General features: G+C 37.7%; 1 protein-coding gene across 5 annotated transcripts in view; it reads right to left on the reverse strand.

The window, feature by feature from the left end:
* Window positions 1-12,941, reverse strand: part of Nck1 (NCK adaptor protein 1) — a 65,670-nt gene that overhangs the window by 16,994 nt on the left and 35,735 nt on the right. For all 5 annotated transcript variants that reach the window (XM_052718183.1, XM_052718152.1, XM_052718159.1 and 2 more), the window contains one exon: window positions 2,288-2,531. In XM_052718183.1, the coding sequence (XP_052574143.1) occupies window positions 2,288-2,513 (226 nt within the window). In that variant the 5' untranslated portion in view covers window positions 2,514-2,531. The remainder of the gene's footprint in view (window positions 1-2,287; window positions 2,532-12,941) is intronic.

The following is a 12,941-nucleotide window of genomic DNA, read 5'->3' on the forward strand; positions in this document are numbered from 1 at the left end:
ACACACACACACACACACACACACACACACACACACACACACACACACACACACACAGAGTTTAAAAGAAAATTAGCTTTAAAACTGGAACTTCAAAGATCTAAAAATACATGTGCTCTCTAAAAAGTAAGTAGGAGTTAGAAGAGATATTAAAGACGAATCGCTGCCATCAAAGCTAACTAAGGAAACAAAGGAGCCCACGGATTACAGTGACCACACTGTTTTCGAACAAAGTGCTTACTCCTTTGCTTTGCCCTTTCCCCTGGAATCTCTCATTAGGTTACTCTTTGTTTCCTTAGGCTTCTTGTATATATAAGAGACTGAGAATAATTTCTCTCTTCATTTTTGTACAGACACTTAGGGAATATTCAAAGAGATCCAATCAAGCACACGATTATCATAAACATGCCACCAGCAGAGCCAAATTAGCATAGTATTTTACTTATAAATCAGTACTTGTAGTTTACTAGAGCTCTTATTAAATACTATCTTGATATTACTCCAACAAAGCTCAAGTAAAATTTAGTTCTTTAAAAAAAAAATAAACTTCTTACTTCAAAGGTCAAGAGTAGAAGAATTTGTTCACAACTGACTTTACTTCAAATGCTTCTAGGTTCTAGAGTTACTGAACTACAACACATCCAAATCATGTATATCCTCTCCCTATTTATTAAGCATTCATGATGAAACACTTAAAAATTATTTATCAAATCAAACTAATAGCACTGAAAATACTCCCAGTCATTAACTTTATATTACATAAACAGCATAAAGTACCAGCTTATATTAACATACTGAGTTCTCCCCATATAGTTTCCCTCTTAATTCACAAAAGGAAAAAAAAATCCAATTCAAAACCTGTAACAAGAAAACTATGGACTTAATTAACAGAATAACTTACTGAAAAAACCTTTAAAGATGTTTAACCAATCCATTTTGAATAAAAATTCTGTGTTCCCTTTTCAGAGTTTGTTGACACAGCTCCGGGATAATTTCAGTGAGCTTCCTGGTCTGCTCTGTAACCCTGAAACTTCCCACACCCAATCCATGTGACCTGGCCCACACCCAAGCAATAGAAACGTTTTCAAAACCAAGGCTTCTTTTTTTCCAATACTGTTTCTCCTTAAACCATAAAATAACCTGTAGAACAAGTAACTCATGGTGGCAGCAAAAACATGAGTTATAATTCACTCATTTTCAAAGAGAATATTAAAGCTAGTACACTTCTAATAGTTAAAAATGTATATGCACATTCTTCTTTTCCTACAACTCCTTTTCCTTAACTTCCAAACAATGTCTCTACTAGCAAAGCCATCGTGAAACAAATTCATTAAATTACCTAGGATTTAAGGTACCAAAATGGGGTGCAGATATTCTAGGAAGGGAGGATGTATTTGATATAAAACCTAGATTCACATCATTATTTTGATCAAAGATCACTAATTTAATGCAGCATTTCCAAACTCTGAGGAATGCAAACAGCCATAACTGTAATAATTAAGTAAAGTTAACAGAGGTTCCCAAAACTAAGATACTGTCTGCAAGGAAACATTTCCCCCTTTTTACAAACAAGCAAAGAACTAGTAAGCAATAGCATGCCTCCTTGAACACCAAAATTAAATTTCTGTCCCTCCCAATTCCTTCCTGTCCATTAAGGAAAGTTAAATTAAGAAAGGGGAGGAGGTCAGCCTTCACCCTACATACTTCCTTCCTTCAGTTTAACCAAGGCCAGGGTGAGTAGGTTCCCCTATCTCTGGCCCTAAGAGAGACCAGCAAAACCTGAAAAGCAAAGACACACAGTCAGAGAGGAGAGGTGATGACAACACAAAGGACAGTGACCGGTCCTAGAGATGCAGGTACACAGCAACGACCACTGCTGTAAACTCTTTTGAGAGAGAAGAAAATAATATGATTTGCTTTTTAAAGTTCACTAATGTGCCATGTAAAAAAAATTGCCAGGATGCCCAAGGAAACAATTCTGCATCTCACACACTTTTTCCATTTCAATTGAGGCAAATTTTCTGTAAATCAAAACTCCATTAGGTATTTGGTATTTACTACTCCAAGAGCTGCTACAAGAAGATCAAAGTTAGTTCTGCTCATTAGTCCCACTTTACTGTGGACTCAGATTTACAGAAACTGCTAACATGAGCCTACCTAACATGACAGTTCTGGCCTTTTCCAGCCAACTCTGCACACTGCTGTAAGGACTGTGTTCAAAGAACTAAGCTCCAGAACTCATTTAAAATGAAAGCTGGTGTTTTTCCCTCAATACAAAACAACTTACCTAAGGTATCCTTCAGGTTTTTAACAATAGATGCTTTCCGAGCACTATTTTTTCTTTCCACATAGTTAGAAGGGACAAAACCCGTTTTATTCATGGAATTGCGAACTCGCCACCAGGATTTGGAATCATCCAGAAGCCATAGTCTTTCATTCTTCTTGATATCCAGCTCTTGTTCTTGCTGTGCCACATAATCAAACTTGGCTACCACCACCACTTCTTCAGCCATCTTTCAGCAGCTTCGGTACTGTAACACATAGAAAATGTTTTTACATGTTGCTGAAGTAGTAATTGTCTACATGCTTTTCCAAAAAGACATGCTTAAACACTTAAGAGGCCAGATATTATGAATCATGCCTGTAATCCGAACACTCAAGTCTGAGACCAACCTTGGCTACATACTGAGTTTGAAGCTAGACTGAGCTACAGAGTAAGACCCGATCTCAAAACCAACACACAAAACAGAGGAGACAGGGGCTGAGGTTGTATGTAGTTCAGCAGTAGAATATATGCCTAGCACACGCACAGCTCTGAGTTCAAGTCCCAATACTATAAAAAGAAAAACAAGATCTAAGAACATCAAAGAGTTAAAAGTGATCAATGAAAAACACCTAACAGGGAAATACTAACTTTTAAAAAGCACAATTTCTAATTAATGTTATATAAACTAACTTTACATTTAAAACCATCATTAGCAATGAAAATCACTATACAAGTGATTCAAAGTCCTCCTTAATGTAGATAGAATCAAGCTTGTATGTACCAAATAACATAGATGTTTTCTGAACACTTTTTCCTCCCCATATAGTTACAAAGCACAAAATTAAAATATATAGGTATAATCAAAGAATAAAATAACAAATCCATTATTATAAAGGATAATCTTTAACATATTTATCTCAATAATAAAACAATTAGACATTATCAAGGTCAGAGAATAACTGACAATTAATAAATGTGATATAACAGGAATATATAAAGTGTTCCTTCTAAACAGAAGAATATAAATGGAACATATAAAAATTATCAATACTAGGCTAAAGAAAGCTTAGCCTGTAATTTCAGCATTTAGAGGCTGAGGTAAGAGCATAACAATTTTGAGGCTAGCCTATGCTACATATCTCAAAAAAGTTCTACACCTTTTATGTGATTGAAAACCAAGTATACTGATACACATGTAAAAAAAAAGGAATAATAAGGGTTGGAGCAATGGCTCATTGGTTAAAAGCACTTCCTGCTTTTCCACAGGACCCAAATTTGGTTCCAAGTACCCATCCTCAGGCAGCTAACAACCCCTTGTAACTCCATCTCTCTCTCTCTCTCTCTCTCTCTCTCTCTCTCTCTCTCTCTCTCTCTCTCACACACACACACACACACACACACACACACACACACACACGCTAAATTAACTTAAAAACTTGTTAATTTAAAAATATTAAAAATAAATCTTTAAAAAAATAAAATGGAATATGAAGCCCATTACTTTGTAAACTGGCTTTAAAACTATTTAAAACATTCATGTAACTGGCAAAAAAATTATGAAGGAGATCCTTAGTTAAAATCAGGGCTAACAAGTCATAAACCAATGGTAGAAGAGTGTTTAGCACTATGGGGTTAATCTCTAGCCGCCCCCCTCACTTCTAATTAAAGTGGCAATTCTGGTTATATTAATTATTAAAACAAAGAAAAAGTACATGCCAATACCAGGAAGCACAACTGTATCCTGCACACAGTCAAAGGGAATGGTAACACAAACAACTCTATAAATAAATCTGAAAGTAATGAAATACAATGATGAAATTGTATGAAAAATAACAAAACATAATTGAATTAGTACTAAAGAATCTTCCCATATTGTCAATACCAAGGCAAGAATATTTGACAGGCAAATTCTACTAAAGTAAAAAAAGAAATTTTATTTGTTTATATATATACAATTTTAAAAGAAAAAAATTATAAGCCAACTCACTCCTGAAACTTATTTAGAACTGACTTCTCTCTCTGCTTTCTTCAGAGAGACTATTTCATAAAAGCAGACATGCCTCATGAAGCAAGCAGATAAATCTAGCCTTTTGTTTTGGGTATTGACTAGCAAATCTGTTTCCTCAACAATGAAGTAAGTATTTTAATGTCTTCAGAAAAATTAACTTTAATCCAGAATTCGACATCTTCTGGCATTAAGTGTGTCAACAAGGTAGATACATATGAAGGATTTGCAAAAGCCTCAAAATCTGCTGCACATTGATTGTTTTATGCTAAAGGAATCAGTTACGTCAACAAAAATAATGCTTAAAAAAGACAACATGGTATGTAAAGAACACCGACACCAGAGCTAGGAATGTAGTAGATCAGTGGTAGCATGCTTGCCCAGTATGCACAAGGCCACAAGGGCTCAATAACTGACATGAGAAAAACAAAGATGAGCAGAGAAACTAGGAAAAAAAATTATTTGAATTATTGCAACTTGTCTGAAATTACTTCAACACAGAGTTGAACTTTCCTATTGTATTGCTTTCTACATGGCTTCTATTTCTTTTTCTTTTTCTTTTTTTTAAAGTTCATGGATTTTTTTTATAAAAGATTTATTTATTTATTATGTAAACAGTATTCTGTATACACACATGCCTGCAGACCAGAAGAGGGCACCATATCTCATTACAGATGGTTGTGAGCTACTATGTGGTTGCTGAGAATTGAACTCAGGACCTCTGGAAGAGCAGCCAGTGCTCTTAACCTCTGAGCCATTTCCCCATCCCTTCAACACAAAGTTTTAACCAAGTCTAAATAATTATTGTCATATGATACAAAATTAAGTTACAATAGAGGCTGAGGAGATGGCTCAGTTGGTAAAGCACCTGTTACAAAAACAGGAGGATTTGAACTTGATCCCCCAGAATCTATTAAAAAGCCAGATGGAGCAGCACACAACTGTAACCCTAGAGTTGGGGAGGTAGAGACAAGTCCCAGGAGGTAGCCCTGAATCTGATGCCAGCCTGTCTGGCTAAATCAGATATCTCTAGGTTCAGTGAGAAACTTTTTCAAAAATAAGTAGAGAGCTATTAAGAAAGATACCTGGTTGTCAACCTCTGGCATGCAGACACACAGACACAGACAGACAGACAGACAGACATGCAGACACACAGACACAGACAGACAGACAGACAGACACACACACACACACACACACACACACACACACACACACACACACACTGGAAGTAGAAGCAGAGATATTTTTCAAGGATACCTAAGGAACTACGAGTCCTCCCTTATGCCCCTGCCACTCCACAACTAATCTATGTAAGCTTAATGGAATTTATTTTGATACTTGACAACTGTTGTGAAAATTTTTCTAGAAAAGAATGTAAAATTAGTAATGAAAATTTTGGAAAGATAATTATTTGCATACTGACAAACTATATACCCCAGAATTTAATGTCTTCTTTTTGGAGAGTACTCAGATCTAGCCATGCAACTTGGGAGACTGACTTTAGCTTCAAGAAACTGGGTTAATCAAAGACCCACCAGGATATCAAAATCACATACTGAACTTTTAAGGCCAACTAAATGCAAGGAAAAGAGCCTTCACAAAAAAGGTACTGATCTTGAAAAACAGTAAGAAATTGTTTTAAGATTTTTTTCATAGGCAAACCTGATATGAGATGTGAAAACTGTAGCCATTTTATCAGCTGGAAGATGAAACAGACACAAAGCAGAAAGACAGTTGCTTAGGAAACAGAGCCAGAATTGATAAAATATGGCACAAGCCGCCCTCGGAACCTCCAGGTCCTTGAGTTAGTAATGGGAAAATTGTTCATTGTCTCAGACAATTTGGGTCATCTGCTTACTGTTATTTTCAGTTAGAAGGCCACACTATTGTAGCTGGAGGCTTTCTCTCCAGCTCCCGCCAAGCCCCGGCAGTCCTGCAGCCCACTTATAAAATAAACACACAGACTCTTATATTATTTAAACTGTTTGGCCTAATGGCTCAGGCTTCTAGCTATCTAGTTCTTACATCTTAAATTAACCCATTTCTATAAATCTATACCTTGCCACATGGCTCGTGGCTGGTAGCATTTCCTGACTCAGCCTTCCTGTTCCCAGAATTCTCTTCTCTGCTTGTCCCACCTATACTTCCTGCCTGGCTACTGGCCAATCAGCATTTTATTTATACAGAGCGATATCCACAGCAACACTATAGACAAAGTTAACCTACCACATAATTACAGTGTACTTAATAATGCTGAAGTAATTTAAGACAATACTGCAACAGAAACATACAAATCAATACAATAAACACACAGATACATACAGTTAATCTTTAGAGTCTCGTTTCCCAACGTACAAGTGAGTTCTAGTTTAGGCTTTTAAAAAGTGGAGTATTTGAAATTACCTGTCATCTAAATACTGAACTGATTTCTGTTTATATTCCTATTCCTTCTTTCCCTAAACGTTTAGAGGTTTTACACAGACCAATTCAAAAGCAAGTGATTTTTAGTGACTTTCCTTGACAAACCTTTCTAAAGCAATCAATTTAGTTTTTACAAAAATAACTTTCTTTAGCACTATTTGTTTATATAATAAATAAAGTTTAACAATACATATTCTTGGAAGAAACTTTCTCTCAGTAAGCACATTCAACTTAATTCATGGGAACAGAACTGTACCAAGGTTTTCTAGTTATATGTTTCTTTAACAGAAATGGAGGGGCTTAACTGGGCAAGCTAGCTAAGTAGCTTGGGGGGGATTGTTTTGAGACAAGGTTTCTCCATGTAGTTTTTGGTGTCTTTCCTGGATCTTGCTCTGTAGACCAGGCTGGCCTCAAACTCACATAGATCCGCCTGGCTCTGCCTCCCGAGTGCTGGGATTAAAGGCATGAGTCACCACCACCCGGCACTAAGTAACTTTTATTGTATAAATGCATTCAAATATATATAAAGATTTTGTATGAGGAGTAGCACTGCAAATCACTTGAGTGTAAGATATTTAATGAAATAACTGATACTAGGAAAACTATCCCATTGGGAAAAATAGTCTCAGATTTCTAACTAGACAGGACTTTTACTTTGAGGAGGTTTTATCCTTTTGTTATGTACAAATGAAATTCTTAAACACTGTGTCAGAAGCGTAGGGTAGAAAGTGGAGTATTAAAAGTAGCATATTAAAGAAGCCAGTTTGAGGGAGACTGGAAATCCCTCTCTCCACCAAAGCTGACCTTTAACAAGCCATGTGCAGAACAGGTACAAACATAAGCGTACAAACTGCTCAATCTGCCGGGCACCAGGACCACTGACAATCTAACATCTTCCCCAGACCTCTGGCTTACTTCCTTGTCAAGAAGCACTCTTTCTTTTTTTTTTTTTTTTTTTTTTGTTTTTTTTTTTTTGGTTTTTCGAGACAGGGTTTCTCTGTGTAGCTTTGCGCCTTTTCCTGGAACTCACTTTGGAGACCAGGCTGGCCTCGAACTCACAGAGATCCGCCTGGCTCTGCCTCCCGAGTGCTGGGATTAAAGGCGTGCGCCACCACCGCCCGGCGAAGCACTCTTTCTTAATAAGCGGCCTCTGTTTCTACAACCATCCAAATGTCTCCAGTCAAATTCCTTTTTCTGGGACTCAAGAACCTGGAAACAGCAGCAGAGCCCTGGAGACACCAATAGCAACAATACAATAAAACAGACAAGAAAACTGAAAAGTGGAAGCACTAAGGATGTAAGAAAACTGAAAACGGGAAGCACTAAGGATGTAGTTCAGTGGTAGAATAACTGTCTAGCATGGCCAAGGCCCTGGGTTCAATCTTCAGTACAAACAAACAAACAAACAAACAAAACCTGAAAAGTGAAAATAGCTAGAGATCTCAGAAACCCACCCCCCCACCCCCCCATCCCCCCCCCCCTCGCCCAAAATGAAACAGTGGTAAACTCTGGGTCTTATTTGTATTTGAAAGTGAAGACTGCTGAAACAGATACATCAACAGCTACCAACAAGTAACATCAGCTTGTGTTCTCCAAATAATCAACCAAAAATAACCACTTTACCCCAGACAAACAGCACAAGAAGTAATTCATGGTCTCCCCCACAGCAAAATCCAAGCAGGAAACCTATACCTCCAAGCCTCCAGCAGCTATTATTGGACACAGCAATCTCACCAGAAGAAGCCCAATTAAGGAGGAAGAACCTTAACTTACCAGGCAGGCAAAAAAAGACCTAAACAACATGTTCAACCAAGAGGAAACAAATAGAATCCTCTGCCCCCAAATATCAGAGTACACATAATTTAACATGTGCCAGGGAACAGACAGAAAGATAAATCATACCCTTGGCAAAAACAAAATTCAACAAAGTTGAGTAAACTCAAGCACACAGTGACTAGACAACAGAATCAAACTAGAAATCAGTAGCAGAAAGTATGTTGCAAAGTACCTTGTCTTTTAAGGGTTCAGATAGGCTCAATTTATAACATGAAAGTACTAAAAGGTAATGGAACCTTAAGAGCTGGGCCTAGTGGAAGGTAACTGTGTCAGCTGTGCAGCCCTTGGAAGAGATTAATGCAGTTCTAATGGGTTCTCAATGAGCTGCCATGGAGTCTATTAAAACAAGTGGCCCTGGTCCATATCTCCTTTTGCCTTTACTTTACCTTGTGTTCCTCTCCTATCATACATGCCATTTGCCATATGGGTTATAGCCAGTGGGAATACAGAGTAAAAACCAATGGGGTTACATAAATCTAGACTTTTCTATCAGCTTCTAAAACTAAGAGTTAATAAGCATCCTTATAACGTAGATTACAAGCCCTGTCCTCCTGAAAAGAGAAATGGAAGTGACAAACTCTAGACCAAGAGAGTGGTGCATATTTCGGGTGAGGACGGAAGGAAAGACTGAGGGAGGGGGAGAGGAAAATGGAGAGGAGATCTCATCACAGGAGAAAAAGGATAACAGGTAATACCACAAATGACTCTATCCATGCAAATGGGATTTCTTAGAGGAATCAGACTAATTCTTCCCAAACACAAACTACCACAACATACCCACCACAAGAGCATTTGAAAAACCCTATAACTAACAAAACAAATTAAATTCATAATTTAAAAATGCCACCCCCTAAAAGAAACTACCAGCCAATATACTTTGGGAATAACGATATAAAAATCCCTAGTAAAATATTAGCAAAAATAATTAGCAGTATTTAAAGAGACTTAATATTCTATGACCAAGTGACATCTGTCTATGATACAAGGTTTGTTTGACACTTAAAATTCATCCATATAATCCACCATATTAATATGCTTAAGAAAAATCATGAACTTGTACCAAAAAGGCAACAGTCAAAATTCAATATCCAGTCACGATAAAAGTTCACAGAAAAACAGGAACAGAAGGGAACCTCCTCAGTTTGATACACAGCACGCACAAAACCCAGCAACTAAAGCCATAATTAAAGGTAAAAGAGCAGCTACTTTCAAACGAAGATCAACAATAGTGAAAGGCTAACCTCACCACTCTAATGGACGCTCCATTCAACTGAGAGGTGGGGGGGAATATGAACAATGGGCATGAAGATCAGAGAGTGAGAGAGAGAATATGAACAATGGGCATGAAGATCAGAAAGGAGAAATAAAACTAATCTTACTTTGGAGACACACAACTGCAGAGAAGATGCCAAAGAATTTATAAAACAAACAAATCATTTCTTAATACTGTTTAAAAAACAGTATTAAGAGATGATGTGGTGGTTTAAGCCAATAGTCCTGGCACTCAGGAGGCTGAAAAGAGAATCACAGAAAACTACTGTCACCTTTGGCTGCCATGAGACCATATATCAAAAAATAAAAAGCTATGAAATAGGAAGCCATTGAAAATAATGTGGTTCTAAAGCCTTACGTCCCTACATAAATAAAGAAAAAGAAATTCAAACTTAGGTTAGTAATGACTGGTACCTATACAGACTTGAACTTCCCACTTGGGTAATTCAAACAAAGTAACTTTGTTGAACGTTTAATTTTTTTGAGATAGGTCTCACTATTGCGCAATCTGGGTTCACATTCAGAACTCAAGAGACCATCCCACCACCACACCCTGGCCTCAGCCTCTGGAGCAGATGGTGCTACAAGTTCATAACACAGCATGCAGCTAGATTTTAGGACACATGATTAATCTGCAAAAAACAACCAAAGCTCTACACACTAATAATGAACATATGAGCACCAAAATTAAAAACACAAGTTGGGTGTGGCGGTGCACACTTGTAATCCTCAGCTACTCAGGAGGCTGAGACAAGACATTCCAAGTCTGTGGCCAGCCTAGACAACTTAGCAAAACCCAATCTTGGAAGTGGTGGAGTACTTGCCTACTGTATGCGATACCCTAAGTTCAATCCCCAGTACAGCAAAAATAAACAAAAATATTTATGATAACTCAGACATGAAAAGGAAAAACATGAGAGAAATCTAACAAACCATGTAAAGAATTTATATGCTGAAAAGCTGATGAAGACCTAAATAAATGTGTTCATGGACTGGAAAACTAAACAGAAAAGATGTCAGACTTCCCCAAATCAGTGAACAGGTTTAAGCAAGTAACAAAATATTCACACACACACACACACACACACACACACACACACACACACACACACATACACACACATACACGTATATGTATATATATGTCTAGTGTTCTGCAGTCAACTTGACACAATAGGGTCATTAAGAAGTGACCCCAACTGAGAAAATGCTCCCATCAGAATGGCCTGTGAGCTAGCCTCTTGGGCTTTTTTTTTTTTAAATGATTGATGTGAGAGGGCCCAGCTCACTGTGGGCAGTACCACCCCTGGGCAGGTAGTCCTGGGTACTGTAATAAACAAGCTGAGCAAATAAGAAGGAGCAAGCAAGTCAGTAAGTAGTATTTTCTCCATGGCCTCTGCTTCAGTTCCTAACTCCAGGTTCCTGCCTTGAGTTCCTACCTTGACTTCCCCCCATGAGGGACTGTGATATGGAAGTATAAATGAAATAACTTCCCCATTGCTTTTGGTCATGATGTTTTATCACACATAGAAACCCTAAGAGAAAGAATATTATTCTGCAATTTATATGGAAAGCTGAAAATATCTAGAAGAGCTGAAAGAATTTTTAAAAGGAATAAGTAAGAAGAATCTTGGTTCCAATGTTCAAGAAGTCTGAAGTAGCCACTGTATTCAAGACAATTCAGTACTAGCAAAATGGGACACACAGATCAGTGGAACCCAAAAATGCAAGTGGAAGGGAGTACCTAAACCTAATCTCAAAATAGCAAAATACCAGAGCAAATTCTAAAGATTAAGTGGTAGGCAGACTTCACATCAAAAGTGAGATCCATAAAATAAATGAGGAAAAGAGCAAAAGACATGAGGATATTGCTGGGTGTGGTGGTGCACACCTGTAACCTGAGCACTTGGGAGACAGGTAGGACGACTGTCCCACGTTTGACATTAGCCAGGATCCACATAGCAAGCTCCAGGCTAGCCAGAGCTAAACAGCAAGATCCTGTCAAAAAAATGAAGCGGGGAGGGGGCACATAACAAAGCATCCACTGGGGTTGGGAATTTAGCTCAGTGGTAGAGCGCTTGCCTAGCAAGTACAAGGCCCTGGGTTCGGTCCCCAGCTCCAGGGGGAAAAAAAAGCATCCACTGAAGAACATATAGAGATGGCATCAGCACACAAAAAGATATTCATTATCTATTAAAGTCATATTAAAATGCTATATCAGAATGGCTACTTTAAAGACCAATAATGCCAAATGCTTACACAAATATGGATCATTAATACACAGCTGATAAAAAAGTAAAAAGGTACAGATATGACAGAAGACAGTCATCAGTTTCTAGTAAAACTAAGCGTGCAACCACCATACTCTTTAAGATTGCCATCCTGGGTGTTTCTATAAAATTTGTGTTCATATGTTCATACCAAGTTTTTATATAATTTTCAAAAAGAGCCATACTGATATCCTTTAATAAATGACTGACTTTAAAAACTGGTAAAATTCATACCAAAATGGGATAAGATTGATATATAAAACCTGGATAAGTTCTAATGTAATTACACTGACTTAAAACAGCCAACACTAATGATTACTTACTCCATGACTCCATTTACATAAAATTCTTGGAATGATAAGTTATAGAACTAGTGACTAGAGAGTGATTACCAAAGATAAAGAGAGAATGGAAACAAGAGAACTTTGGGTATGGTGATTCTGTTGGTCAGCTTTCTCTTACTACTAAAAAACCAAAAACCCTGAGATAACTGATGGGCTCAAACATTCTCTGGCTCACAGTTTTGAAGGTTATCAGTCCATAACTGTCTAGCACCGGCGCTTTGGGCCTGTGGAGCACAGGAGCACATGGATGAACAGAGCCACTTACTTCATAACCAAGAAGCAAAAGAGAAAGGAAGGGTGCTAAGCCTTTGAGAGGGCATAACCTCCCTCCGTCCTCAAAATGACCCAAAGACCTCTCTCTAGGTCCCACCTCTTCCCAACAGCACCAAGGGCCAGGAAGCAAGACTTTAACACATGGACTTCTGAGGGACTTAGAAACCACAACAGCTACAGAACAGCAACATTACAGATCTTTTTACAAATAATACACAATACTGACTGTGTCAACATTAAAATTCTGGTTG

This window comes from Peromyscus californicus, unplaced genomic scaffold (assembly GCF_007827085.1).
Source record: "Peromyscus californicus insignis strain IS unplaced genomic scaffold, ASM782708v3 Scaffold_11__1_contigs__length_118956290, whole genome shotgun sequence".
In the NCBI taxonomy this organism is placed as follows: Eukaryota; Metazoa; Chordata; class Mammalia; order Rodentia; family Cricetidae; genus Peromyscus; species Peromyscus californicus.